The 14,779-nt window shown below is 37.1% G+C and overlaps 1 protein-coding gene across 1 annotated transcript in view; it reads left to right on the top strand.

Annotated features, from left to right (window-relative positions):
- SPAG16 (sperm associated antigen 16) overlaps window positions 1-14,779 on the top strand; it is a 372,211-nt gene that overhangs the window by 50,302 nt on the left and 307,130 nt on the right. The window contains exon 10 of the mRNA XM_005486882.4: window positions 3,606-3,736. Within this exon, the coding sequence (XP_005486939.2) occupies window positions 3,606-3,736 (131 nt within the window). The remainder of the gene's footprint in view (window positions 1-3,605; window positions 3,737-14,779) is intronic.

Genomic DNA, 14,779 nt, shown 5'->3' with positions numbered 1-14,779 from the left:
AATCCTCTTATGGTTCAGGCTCTTAAACTAAAAGGGAAAAAAAAAACAACTAAAAAATCCCAAACAGACAAAAGAAAGGCAAACTCTTCTCTTCTGGATTGTTTTTTATACGTGAACCTCTGAGGTCTTAAGGCATGAAATGCCTTTATGACTTCACACAATCCTGACTTCTGTAGCCTTTTGTCTTCTGATATTTAATCAGCTGTGGAAATACTGTGTGTAAATGGCTCAAGAGTCTTGGCAACTTTTAGTGAGGGGCTGATTGTTGCACCTATGACTTTAGGTAAGAGAGTGAGTGTACTGTGGAAGGGACAGGTACCATTTACCCTTGTCAGTGACTGAGGACAGGCATTCAGGGGTTTTGGTTCATAGAGATTCTTCCTAGGACACTCTTTTGAATGTTCTGTCCCTTGCCTTTGGTGACAGTAAAAGGGTGTTTAATGTCAAGGCAGAAAGTGCATTAATTCCTATTTTATATGGATGTGAGAGAGAAGCTTGGTAGGTTTTTATTTTTGTCACAGTACAAATGTCTTGTAGCTAGCAGATAAAGGAGTGAACAAAACCACAGTGTATTGCTTTGGCTCCTTAGCACTCAGGATGTTCTCCTGAATTTTGGCTTGCACATGGCCCTTGCCCATGCTGAAGGAACATCAGAGTTTGCAGTTAATGCCTGTAAAAGTTTCACAAGCCTTTTAATGCAAGGTCTCAACTTGTGTAATGGAGTCTCTTTTACCATTAGGATTTAGCAATTGGAAATAGTAGAATAAGGATTAAATAATGAAACTTGATTGGCAAAATTTATCAGGGGAGAGGAGATCTCTTCATGCAAGCATTATTGAACAGTTAGTACTATTGTAGCAAGGTTTTAGGAATAAAATACCCCATTTATTCCACAGTGAGAAATATTTGTGTCTGGGGAAAAAAGTCACACTGTGACTTCTACCTGCTGGGGAGCTACTGAAATCAGCATTTCATCTGGCCATAACAAGTGATCCCACTGTTCATGCCAGTGGAACCATAGGTATGAATTATCTCAGCAGAGGGCAAATCTGCTCTAGTAGAATACAGGATTAGCACTGCAAAGGGTGCAAAGGCTCCAGTTTCAGAAATATTTCAGATCCTTACAATGGAGTTACAAAAATCCCCAATATTTTTATATTATTCTCTTTTTACTGTACTTTTAAATGTTACAGCAATCATTTACAGCACTATCTCCTGAAGCAGTATCTGGGGATTTCCTTCTACTGAAAAATGCAAGACTTTCTGTCACTTCTATTCAGAGAGCCTTGCCTTTCCTGGGCTTGCTTCACTCTGAAATGAGGAAGTCTGGTAGCATTTACTAATTGGTTGTGTTCCAGAAAGTGAATGAGAACAATTTGCAAAAAGCATACTGATTTTATGCCTTTGTTTTGTTATAATCAGAGTTGTTCAAATCTGTAAACCTTGAAAGGTAGAACTTTGTAAGACAAGGAGTACAGAAAGCTTCCAAGAGTTGCACAGAGGTACTGACACATGTTGGGACTATATTTACCTTTAGGTAATATCTTAACTCAGTTACTGTGTGTGTATAATAAATACTGCAGACTTATTGTAATTGTTCCTACATTTGGAAAATCGATGGATTTTTCTTGAACTGGATTCAGAGATCTTCAAGAATATTATGGCTGAGACACAGTCAGAACTTGATATGCAGTTGTATAAAAATGTGGAACTTTAGCTAAAACCACATTCCTAGCTGGATTAACAATGCCAGATTACTTTATTCTTTATGTACTTGTACTTGACATATTTATTTCCTAATTCTGAACATTGCAGATTTATTACTTTTGGTTTTTTTGCAAAAGTAGGTATCTTGCTAGTATCTGTGTTAAGCAAAGGATGACTTTGCTCATTTACTTTCCACTGATGCCTCAGGTTCTGTGCTGCTTTAGTGTGTGGGTCTGAGCTTCATATTAAGGGATGGTGAGCTCTTTTCACAGAGCAGGGAGACAAAACAATTCCTTCTCTAGCTGGGGACCAAGGACAACCAATCCATATTTCAGGCCCAAGAGCACAAACAATATGTACTGAGGAGAGAAAAACAAGAAGGATGGGATTTCATGGGCTAAAGCTGTAATTGGACAATTAAACTCCAAAATGCAAATGGACTAGAACTGATAAAAGTGACAGACCCTGTGACCAGGTGTCCCTTTTGTGACCATTTTGGTTCATCTTGGGTGCAGCCCTGGCTGGGCTCTTGTGCTGCCCAAGATGGATCCATTGAGGCCTTTTAATAAATCCCTGCTTTATTCTTTAACTCTGTCTGGCCTCTGCTCTAGGTCAGCCTTCACAAGGCCTCACCATGTATTTCAGATTCTGTCTTTCTCTCCAGTCAGAGAATTGATTGAGAATTGTCTGATATTAGTCCATAATGAAAGTCCCTACTGCTCCATGGATTTTGGAGTGCTTTTGTTAGGCTGTGCTGTGATTGAAGCCACAGTCCACTGAGAAATATCTTCCAGGTCTTGGATCTGGAATGGATGTGCTCAGACTGATCATTAAGTCATTAGCTTAGTGATCTTCATAAGTTTGGCTTGGATTAATACACCCTTGTAGGACAGGGTGTGGAGCTTCTGAAACTGAAGACAAACAGATATTCTTGTGCTGCTTTGTAGTTGTGAAATTTGCTTTATGCTCACTGCTGCAAATTATCAGCAAACAGGATGGCTGCTATCGAGTTTAGTGCAAACAAATACTAAAAAGACTTAGTGGTTATCCCTGCTGTGTGTGTGTGCTTTCAGATTAAAACACAGTGATTTTATTCCCTCCTTAATCTTAGTGTTTGATGGGCATTTTAAAGAGTACAGTGATTTCAGTCTCCTTTAAAGCTGCTCACAGCAGGATGTTTTAAAATGTTGCAGGTCTTCAGCAAACTGTGGTGTCTTGGAAAGTGGTTTTGTAATGGCTGGTGCAGTCCTTAAAATATATTGTGCACAGTTACCCTTGTTACATTCTTTAATGACAATCTATTTTTAATAAAGCTATTTAGCTTGGTTAATTAGAGCTAGTAGTAAATCTCCTAGTCTGCTGATTAATCTTAGGAAATACCTTAAACCACAGCAATGGAAAATGAGGCTGTAAATTAGCTACACATATTTTGACTTTTTATTGGCATTATATTTATAAAAAAAGTATTTTGAAGAATACAGCAGCTTTGCCTCTGGATGCAGCTCATGGAGCTAACCTCCCATAGAAAACAGGGATAGAAAACAAATAGGCCATGGAAAAATGAAAAATAACCCATGCTTTTAATCTTACTGAGGGGTTTGATGTAAACCTTCCTACCCAGTGTTTTATGTCAGGCCAGTTATCTTAAATAGTGGGAATATATGTAGAAAATTAATTATTAGTGTTCAGTTGTTCTGCCTGCAGTCATCTTTATCAGTATGTATCAAAATTAATAAAATCAAGATAAAAGTGATGTAAAAATTATGAAAATTGAATAGAAGAGGAAAAAGAGTGGAAAAATAAGATAAATTTGGTTTTTTCAAAATAGTAATATAGATAGATACATTGTGTGAAGTTATGCAGCATTTCTGGGAATTGATAATTTTGTTTTTCTGCAGGATTCAGAGTTCCCTGCTGATGCTGAAGGAACCCTGTCCTTTGAGCATGCTAAAGAACAGACTCAGCCCCAGAAATCTGGACAGTATCAGCTGAGCAGCATTTTGAAGGTGCACGACCTCGCAGTGAGCTGGTAGGAACCCTGAGCAGTACATTAATTTTATTATGTACATGGGGAGTTTTATTTTTCAACAGGTCATTGAGAAACATTTAGTGTAAGTAAATATCTGAAAAATTACTGGCAGCACTCAGGGGACTTCCTCTCTGAAGGATGACACAGTGGGAAAACTGATCATGAAATGCAGTGGGAGTGTAAGTACAGTAAAACACCTGGGCACAACTTTACAGGCTGAGATTTATCTTTTATGTAGGAAGAGTGGGATTTGGTTAGTTGGTAAAAAAACAGAAACCAGAAATGACTGTAAACTCTGGTTCCACAGAACTGAATTATAGCGCTGAATATTTTTGCAATTTGTATTTAATTGTAGTTTATACCTCTGGGTCAAAAATCAGAAGAGTTTAAATTTAGATTGGCTTGTAAGCAATGACATTTCAGTCTGCCTTTACCTGTAGAGAAAGCCAGGTTTCAGTTGCAAAGTACCTCTGAATCTAGAAGGATTTAATATGTAATTAAAAGTCTTCAAAGCTCTGGTATAACAAAGTTTTTCCATTATTTTGCAGCTGAACAGCAGCAGGTAAATATGGTCATGTAACCCTATTTCTTGTTTTCTTTGTCCTTCTTGAATGATATTTTTATATCATTTCTGTAGATCCCTCTATCCAGTGTTTCTAGTTATTGCTAGCAGATACTTCATGTGCTGAAAAATTGTAAGTATTCTTTGCAATTCATAACTGGATATCACACATTAAGGATACAGTGCCACTTCAGCAAGCAATTTTCTAAAATAAAAATAAACTGGATGTCCTTAAACTTGTTTGGAAATACTTTAAAACTTGCTTGGAGAAACAACAACTATACTGAAAGAAACCTGCCAGAGAGGAAGTGGGTTTAATTTTATGTAGTGCAAATATGATGTTGACTTTCATGTCAATAATGTTCCTTTAAAGAAAGTGAGAGTCTGGGGTAATGCTCTGAAATTCACTGAAATTCTTCTTTTAAAAAATGTGATCATATAAAATAAGGTAAAGAACAAAAGAATTGTAGGGTGTGCTTGAAAAAATGTAAACAAGGCAACTGAACCTTTTCCATTTGCTTAAAAAAAGTCTCTGCATACATTGAAGGGGGTGTAGTTACTACATATGTATCTATATCTAAAAAAAGCACTTAAAATATTTAAATTAACAAAAATTATTTCCTATATGAATACTGCTACTTAAAATCAGCCTTTGCAAGTGCTGGAAAAGAGAGACTCTCTTGTTTTTCTTGGTAGAGCTAAAGGCTCTATAGCAGCCTGCTTTGCCTTTTTTTGACAGTGTTTCCTACAGTAATGTTTTGAACACCTTCCTCAATTTCAAGCAAATTTGACATAGGAATAACAGACTCAGCAAGTCCTGAGGCTCCCAGGACTGTTCCAAGAGATCAGATCTCTGTTGAAGAAAGGGTCACTTTTAGGATCCTGTTGGCTGCAGGTGGCTGAGAACTCAGAGAAAAGAGAAGTTGTAAATTTTTGGGGTAAGAGCTGCAAATGGAGCTCATACCTTATTAAATGCTATAGGATCCAATCCCATGGCACACAGGTATTGCACACAGAGCTTGGGTTTTTAGTTTGGCACAGCAGTTATTCAGTTCTGAATCTAGTTTTCCAAGAGGTTATTAAATGCATAAATCAATATTTTTCAGAGAAGAATGACTTAGATTAAATTATTTGTGTAGGGAATTAAATAAAAATAGCCCATCTAAAGAAATTCCAAACATTCACTAAATGTTTTTCTAGTAATTATAATTGTATATCTGATTTTACAGACACAAGGGGAAATTCGTATGCACTAGATGAAAATTAAGTTTTTCTTGTAGTTCATAGGATAGATGGAAAACATTCTGTTGACTTATGAGACCAGATTTTTATCACCAGAACCAGTATATCAAAAGGGTAGAACAGAATCTGGTTTGTGTATGGGTGTTACTGGGTTCTTCTACATTTCCATAGAAACTGGAGCACCTGCAAATCCAAATTCACAGTTTGCACAAGCTCACATACATTAGTTCTTCAGACCTTCATCAGTATTCATTGAAATGCATCTTAGTGAAGGGGGAGGAGAAATCCCTTGGGAAACCATGTTTATTTGCTGCTAAGCTGAATGATTCCCACGTCTCAAATCATCTCACAGGCATTCCTTTTCTGCATTAAATTCACATTGCTCCAGTGTCCTTTTAAATATCCTGGTGAATCTTACTGTGCCTACAAGGACTGTACTAAGATCTACAGTGAATAAAGGATCTTCCTTAATCTTGTCCACTTTCTCCTCACTGGCTTTCTGCATCTTTGCTTGAAGTTTTTATATTGTTTCCCACAAAAATTACCTCTGCAGTCACCACATGCAATGCTGCATCTGTCATGGTTTATCTTGTCTTCACTTGGGAAAAGAAAGGTGCCCACACAAACAGTATTCAGGGCATTTTTAATGTTTATCACAGCGCTGGAAACCAGGAAAATGCCAGGAATTATGGTGGAGAGATGGCTACCTAAGAGGAAACTGAAAAATAAGCAGTAATCATCTAGGCTGTTTTGGTAATTTTTAAGATGTCATGGCTTCCTTTTCCTTTTCCTTTTCCTTTTCCTTTTCCTTTTCCTTTTCCTTTTCCTTTTCCTTTTCCTTTTCCTTTTCCTTTTCCTTTTCCTTTTCCTTTTCCTTTTCCTTTTCCTTTTCCTTTTCCTTTTCCTTTTCCTTTTCCTTTTCCTTTTCCTTTTCCCCCCCTTTTCCCCCTTTTTCCCCTTTTTCCTCTTTTCCCCCTTTTCTCTTTCCCCATTCCCTTTCCCATTCCTGTTTCCCTTAGAGATTTTGTGATTCTATATTTTAAATGGATATTTTACCTACTAGTGTACAGGCATAAATAGGAAATGTATATTGTTCTCATTTACATGTAACCTGATGTTCTCAAATCCTTTATCCTTATTTGACATTTTGTAAAATAAAAAGATAGAAAATTGTTCTAGTAAGCACAATGATCTAATGCTCTGCCTAGGCACAGTAAAAATAGGAAGGTGGAGATAATAGTAAAGAAAAGCAAATACAAAATGTTTAGTGATTATCTCACATTTCCTGATTGGCCCAGGAAATAAAGATAACTTTTCAATTGGGTCTAATTCATCATTATATCTTACTAGACTTGTTTCCCCTATTTTTATCAGTAGATTCCAGAGAAGATTTTAAAAATTTATCTCCTTGGGAACCATGCAAATTAACTTGTGGCATAAAATTGTGTAACTGAAATTAAAGGTACAGTCTTTTAGAGCCTTGTGCCAAGAGATGAAGGTAGGAAAGCACTGCAGAACCCGGACTCTTTTCAGAGGAAAGGAGTTCACATTTCCCACTTTTTCTCCTTAACAGCTGAGCACATATATGCACACAGATGCACATCCACATCACACAGAGAAACCAGCTCTGCAGGGCAAAGAATCTTCTGAGTGTTGGCATGAGGTAATTCTTTGGAATTAGATTATAGCCTGAAGTTCTGCTGCAGAATGGGAGCTGTTGGTGTGCACTGACTTTGAGAGTTCCACATGCACTAGATAAAAGTGAAGTTTTCCATTTGCTTGGTAAGGTGGGGAGGTGCAGGGAGTTTCACACACAGTGTGTGTGTTAATTTAAATATGTTTTAAGTGGGTTTTTTTCACATACAGTGTGTGAAGAACAAGGTGTTTTGTTCTGTTGGTCAGATGTCACACTTGCTCTGGACTATGTTTTGGTCCTTTCTAGACACAACTGCCTGTTTTCTTTTTCATTCTCAGACTTTGGCTTTCTCAGAGTTCTAGAGTTAAGTAAGATCTACTTGTGGGAAGAGCAGGACATTGAAATTGTGTTGTGTGTAAACAAAGTAGCAGAAGTAGCACAGCTGATTTTTAAGCAAACATCTTGTTGGTTCTTTTTGATGCCGCTCCTCTTTGCCAAGAGCTCTGCATGAACATCTCAGAGCAGCTTTGCCATGGTCTGTCTTGTCACTACCCTTGATTTCCTTCCCTGTGATGCCTGCAGAGTTCTGACAACAGCCACCTGATGGTTTGCTGAGACTGCTGCCTGTCAAGCTGACAAATGTTGGCTCCTTTTTTCCTGTGTTCTGCCCATTTGTTTCCATCTCCCTGTTGCCTTAGAGCTGGGGAAGTAATGTCATTTTCTTCTCTCTCTGAACAATGCCAAGCAAAATTGGGTCTGTCTACCAAGAGGTGATCAGTCATATGGATCTTTGTGTCCTTGTGTAACACAAGGTAGGAAAGAGGGTTCAAAGTCCAAAATCCATGAGGAAATTTCCTGTTGAAGAGTTTACTGAGGTAAAAAAAAATCCTTACTAATTATTTAAACCCTCTTCTTGCCTCCTAGGGCATTAGGAAAGATTTTTTAAAAATTAAATTACATTTTTCCATTAACAGTAAAACTTTTTAATTGTGCCATCATATGCTGATTTCTTGCATGAGTAGCCAGAGTGAATTGGAGATTTGCATTAGCAACATGAGCTGCTGCTTAATTTTCCTACAGAAATTATACCTGCTTTTAAAGGAATATTACATACAGGCATCTCTCATGTGAGGAAAATCAGAGAGAGCTGGGGCTGCTCAGCCAGGAGAAAAGAGAGCTCAGGGGCAGATCTCATCCATCAGTGTGCACAGATATTGAAGGGAGGGTGCTGAAAGGTGCCCATAAACACACACATTAGTATGTATAAATTCAATTAAGTCTAATAATACTCACAAGTGTATTTATGCTGTTAATTTTCACATCTGCTGAAGAAGGGTAGAGTTGCAGAATTGGATTTTTATGTGTGCTGAAATATTCAAAGACTCAATTTAGCCTCTTTTGAACTATTCAAATTGTGTGTCTTTTCAAAAACAAAAGCAATATGAGTGGAAGCCTGGGTTAATCTTTATCTCCTTGTATATATGACAAGAAATCCCCGATTCTCATGTTTTATTTTCATCTCTCCATTTGATCAGCCTTTGAATATAGTTAAGAGAGGAGTGTTAGAGCTGGTTAAATGTAAAATTAACAAGTCACTTAGTGCATTTTCCATGGCACAAGGGACAAAACCCAGCAGCTCAGCTCGGATCACTCTGACAGATCAGTCTGTACATTGCAGTAAGGGTTTTTCATGATGTTTTAAACATTTAACTTTCCCAGATAAACCTGTCAAGTCTTTTAGCATCAAATTAATGTTGTTAATAAATTTTATATCTCTCTCTCTTTGCCATATAGCAAATTCAAGTTCTTTCCTTTGAAAAATTCTTGCAATTAATGCTTTTTTTCTCCCATGACTGGCCTTTATGAGTAGTATGAATGTGTGTTTAAACTGCACATGAAGTTCTCACCTTTCTGCAAAGAACAAGTGATAAATAACCCTAAAGCCTGCAAGTGTGGGTACACTCCACATCACTTACAGAGGTTGGGAAGAATATTTGTGTGTGGTGATTGTGAGGGTCCCCAGGATGAGGTGAGAGATGAGAATCTGACTCCAAGTTCTCAGAAGGCTGATATATTATTATATATTATTATATTATACAATATTATGCAATATTATATTGTATTGTATTATATTATCATGTCATATATCATAGATCATAGATAATATGTATTATATTATAGAAATTATATACTAAACTATACTAAACTCTAGAGAAAGGATACATCAAATGGCTAGAAAAGAATGATAATGAAAGCTTGTGACTGACTCCTCAGAGTCCAACACAGCTGATGGTGATTGGTCATTAATTAATAACAATTCACATAGATCCAATTAAACATTCACCTGTTGGTAAAGAATCTTCAGGCCACATTCCCAAGGAATCAGATAAATTATTGTTTTCATTCTTTTTTGAGGCTTCTCAGCTTCCCAGGAGAAGAAATCCTGGCAAAGAGATTTTTCCTAAAATAGCATGGTGACAATTTGTGTGTGCCCTGCCAGCCTCATGCATGTCCTTATGTGCCCAGCAGTCCTGTGAGACAGCATTATCCTCTTGTGAAATCATTCCTGCTAGATTGCCCAAGTGGAAGATCCAGAAATTAAATTCATGTCTTCCAAGTCACACTTGAGTGCTTTAACCCTCCATGGCAGAGTAGCACTGTTTTCTATACAAATTAAGTTAATTTCTGTCTGCATTAAGGCCCGTGTTGTAATGGAGGGATTGTTCCACAGACTTATTGTGCAGTTCTGCAACAGCTTGGACACAGTTTATGTGGAGGGAGCACTCAAGAGGAAAATGTCAGAAGCAGTTTAGCTCCCTGTAATGCAGTTTAATAGAGAGGAAAAGTGAGCTCTCCGTGAATAATCAGTGAGAACTGTGTGGCTCACACTTGGATAAGCTCTGGGAGGCCTTGCTGCCCTGGCAGGAGGAATGCAGAGCTCCTGGCTCCAACCCTCTCACCCTCCTTTGGAGCTTTGCCCATCTAATACAGCAGAGGGAAAGCGAATGGTTCCCTTGGCTCCACCTTTCCTAAATGTTCCTTTGTGGTGGTGTTCGCAGGGGTCTGAGGATGAGGGAAGAGATGAGAATGTTGACTCCATGTTTCAGAAGGCTGATTTTTTTATTTTATGATATATTAAAACTATACTAAAAGAATAGAAGAAAGGATTTCATCAGAAGGCTGGCTAAGAATGGAAAAGAATGATAACAAAGGCTTGTGACTGACTGAGACAGTCCGGACAGCTGGACTGTGATTGGCCATTAATTAGAAACAACCACATGAGACCTATCACAGACCCACCTGTTGCATTCCACAGCAGCAAATAATCAATGTTTACATTTTGTTCCTGAGGCCTCTCAGCTTCTCAGGAGAAAAAAATCCTAAGGAAAGGATTTTTCATAAAACATGTCTGTGACATTCCTTCCTGTTCATCTCTATAGCTTTGGGCTCTCAGAGTCTTTAGAAGCCTTTTTGTTTCTCATTAGGTCTGACTGCAGCTCTGGCCACCAGGGATGGCTCCTGAGGGAAGGCCTTGGCTGGAACAGGCCCTTGGAAACCATAGCAGCAATAATCTGAAGGACAATCTCAAGGCATGTTGTGTATCTTCTCTTTATGAGAAGAGCTGGGTACCTCTGTAATTTTATTAGTGAACAAACATCTTTACCAGAAAAAAAGGACTATTTTTAGGCAGGATCAACAGAGGGAAAGAATATAATATATTTTCTTTTTATTAGCTATCTTCATAGTTATTGAGCAGATTTTGCAGAAGAAGTGCTTGTTTGCAAAAGAAAAGATTGTAAAAAATATGGTTGTAACTTTATTGAGGCTCTTGTGTATTCTCCATAGAGCCAAAGGTGTGATGCCTGGCAACTGTCACTCTGCTAAATTGTTTGGCTTTTGCTGGTTCTTCCCCATAGTTTGTGGCCAGAAAAGGGCTGAATAGACTGGGTTAGTAATTTTCTGATAAGTATTTAACTGAAAGCAATCATCTCGTGGTGATCTGACTATTCTGGGCTCCAAATGCACTAAAACCTCAATATTTAATGGACATGAGAAATGCTCTCAGGTACAGGATGAGGCTGTTGGGGTGTCCTGGGCAGGACTGGGGATTCCTGGTGGGTCTCTTCCAACTCAGGATATTCTATAATTCTGTAATTCCTTATGGAACAGATGTAATATATTAATAATAAAAGAAATAGTTTTGACACTTGTCACATGGGCTGATAGAGTAACCAAAGACAATTTAAAAATAAGTCACCTTAAAAATATATCTCATGAAGTGTGAACAAGATGTTGAGATTTTCTTGAAGTGGAGTATACTTGTGAACTTTAAAAGGATACTAATTAGCAGGAGGGGATTCATATAATGTGATTTTTTTTCTTTAAAAAAGAGAAATGCTAAACTTTAGGATTTCTAGAAGGTGACTAATATGTGTCATGACACTTCTTTCACTTTGATACAATTCTAAATAATTATCCACAAGATCCTCATTGAAGTTGCAATACTGAATTTTTCTTGTGAACTTAAAATCCATTTACATTTTCATTATATATTTAAAGCCCATTCTGAACTACTATTTGTCAAGAAACAAATACTTTGTTTAGGATGGTTAGAAGTTTTGTTTTGATTTCATACACACCAATTTTTACATTTTCTGGTACTTGGCAATGAATTTTTCCATGTAAAGAAATACATATCTTTGGGAAAAGTGATTTTTTTAAAAAAAGTTGAGTTTGTAGTGTTTGAGTTTGTAGTCATAAAAAGATATGTGTACAATTAGCCCATGGATGAGTGCTTTGTTTTCTGGGAAAGTTCATTGTAGACTGATTTTCCTGAGAATCAGAGTGTTCAGGAATAATATATTGTGGTAGAAAGAAAGGAAGAGGAACATAAAAAAATATAAGATAAGGCCAAATAAAAATATATTTTAAATAGAAGTAACTTACATAAATACAAGAATAATGCATAATGTTCAAAAGTCATCAGAGGGAGTATGTAGGATTGCTCTTGCTGTGCTTTAATGAGGAATTTTACTTGCCAAAGCATTTAATACCTTGCAATTAATACCATTAAGCACTTTTCATTCTTTGATGCTATCCTGTAGAAATTGTAAACTGATTTATTAATGCTTGTGGTCTTCCCTTATTCTCAGTCTGACCTATGAAAAGTTATGCATGTATTACAAACCTGCTGTTCTAATGATTCTGTGCTGGCTGGAGTAATAGAACCTGAAATCACTGCCACTCATTTGTAGAACAGTTCCATAAGCCAAATGTAAAATCACTGAGGGTTTAGGGTATTTATGGTTGCAGAGCTTTAGAGATACAGCACTAACACAGAGATGCATAAAGGTGGCAGTTTCCATTTGTGTACCTCTATTTCCTAATCCCTGTGGCTTGGGAAATCTCATATCAGTGCTTTATCTTACAGGATGTTAATAGCTGTAGTTTTTTAAAAAATCTTCTGTAGATTTTTTCCTATATAAATATTTTTATGTGAGATTTTCAGTAATTAAAATGAGCATAGTACTTGAACTATAGTAGCTGCAGTGTCTCTGAAGGAAAGCAAGATAAATATAAGAAATTACAAGAAGAAAGTAGGTGTATTTACTTTTGTTTGAGTGAGTAACTACACCTCTGTCCAGAAGGAAAAGAATTATTAGATTTTGGGCAGACTTGCTGCGTTGTTGAATAAAAGTCCTTAAGTACAAAAGAGCAATAAGGAGAAATACCTGTGAAAACTACAAGAGTGATACCAACCATTCTGATTTCAAAATTTCCTTCATGGTAAATTCTGAAAACATCAGTGTTGACAGACTTGGAGCTATGCACCCAGTAAGACTGACAGAAAAAAATAAAACTTGAACTCAGTCTGAAAGGTGAAGTTTTCAAAATGCTTAAAAGCATGTTCAAGTCTCGTGGGAAGAGAGTGAATTCCTGTGGGTTTCCCCTGAAATGTTGAAGCTGAATTTTAGACGTTTGTTGGCCTGTTCACACCACAATTCCCTCCATGTTCCTCTACTTGTGATTTCAGTTCCTAATCTTTCAGAAGGATCTCCCTGGAGAATTTCCAGCACAAAAAACCTTCCAAACAGAATTGGGCAAGAATTCAAGTAGAGAATCCTGTATATTCTGAGTGCTTGGCCAATGTCTGCCTTACTTTAAAAACACTTTTCAGCACCTTCACTTCTGTAGCTGATGTCCATTTTTCTAGAAGTATTTTAGGCCAGAATACCTATTTCTTGCCACAGTCAGCAGAACTTGGAATGACCTACCAGTACCAGGAATTCAGTGATAGACTTTTAACCCTTGGTTTTGATGGAGATGCCATAAAATCCAGGGGCTGGGCATTGTCTGCAGTGGTGCTTGTGTTCTATTCCCCCTGGATGCCAGGAGGAGGATGTGTCCTTGTGCTGGAACAAGTCCTTAGGAGCTACTGGAAGATGCATGGTAGTGGTGAGTTGTGGTTATGGATTTATTTACTGGATAGACCTTAATTGCTGCTATTATGATTAGTTAGAACTGGTGAGCAGCATCATTAGATCACACTGGTTTGTGTTTTTTTTGTTCTGTGCAGATCAGATAAGGAGTAAGAGATCCCTAGCTAGGGATTTGGGAGCTGTGAAAGGGAGCAGATGTATGGCAGCAATAATCTTACTTGAATATTTTCACTAATGCTCAAATGTTCAGGGGCTGTGCTTGACTTGAGGGACAAATTTTCTGTATCATTTAAGTGCCCAAATTCTAATTCAGATCCAGCTTTCAGCAGCTACTCTGCAGGTGTATAAACAAACATTCATATTGCTGAAGAGACCAATTCTCCTATGGAGACCCAGACAAAATGACTACATTTCCCTGGGGATGCTCAGCACATTCCGAAAACTTTATTCCAATTGTAGATGTTGCTAAGACTTGAAAATCTGTGGCGTTTTTAGTTCAGTCTTAAGCTAAATCATTAAATTCATATTAACATTTTCTTATCAAAGTAGGACAGATAAGGTGAGTAACAAACTGCTTCTGTCAAATGAGACAAAAGACTGTCTTGATTTTGATTTTTCACTAATTGATACTAAATGGTAGAATAGTACTTGTCAGCTTTTCTTGAATCTCTTTCTTTCCTTGTTTCAAACCAATTAGATTTATAACTCTTATAATCAGAACAGAACTGATGGAGATTTCAGTTTCTGGGCCCTGGGATGTAAATGTTGGCATTTGAAATAACAATGTCACCCAGGTGAATGTTTGTCTAGGACTGTGATCATCCTTGTTTCCTTTTGAGAGCTCATAATCATGGAAGTTAATGGACTGCAACACTGGAAACTGTTTCTACATTTATCAGGGCTATTTCCAGACTGAACTTCTGTTGATATTTATTTGTTTGGGTTTGTTTCTTCCCTTAAAAATAAAGCCATCTGTGTGTGAAGTGGCATGTTTTAGGCACAGTGTCCAAAACAAAACAAGTTTGTTTTATTAAAATTTATGGATTATAGTTTTTCATACAGCTGCAGACAGTGTTTTTTATCTTGCTTTATTTTTGTACTTTGATTTTAAAATTCATTCAGAAATAGAGGTTATTTTAAATATTCTCCATTAATTTCTTGTA

The sequence above is a fragment of the Zonotrichia albicollis genome, chromosome 10 (genome assembly GCF_047830755.1).
Source record: "Zonotrichia albicollis isolate bZonAlb1 chromosome 10, bZonAlb1.hap1, whole genome shotgun sequence".
Lineage (NCBI taxonomy): Eukaryota > Metazoa > Chordata > Aves > Passeriformes > Passerellidae > Zonotrichia > Zonotrichia albicollis.
This window is presented reverse-complemented; position numbering and strand designations above follow the sequence as displayed.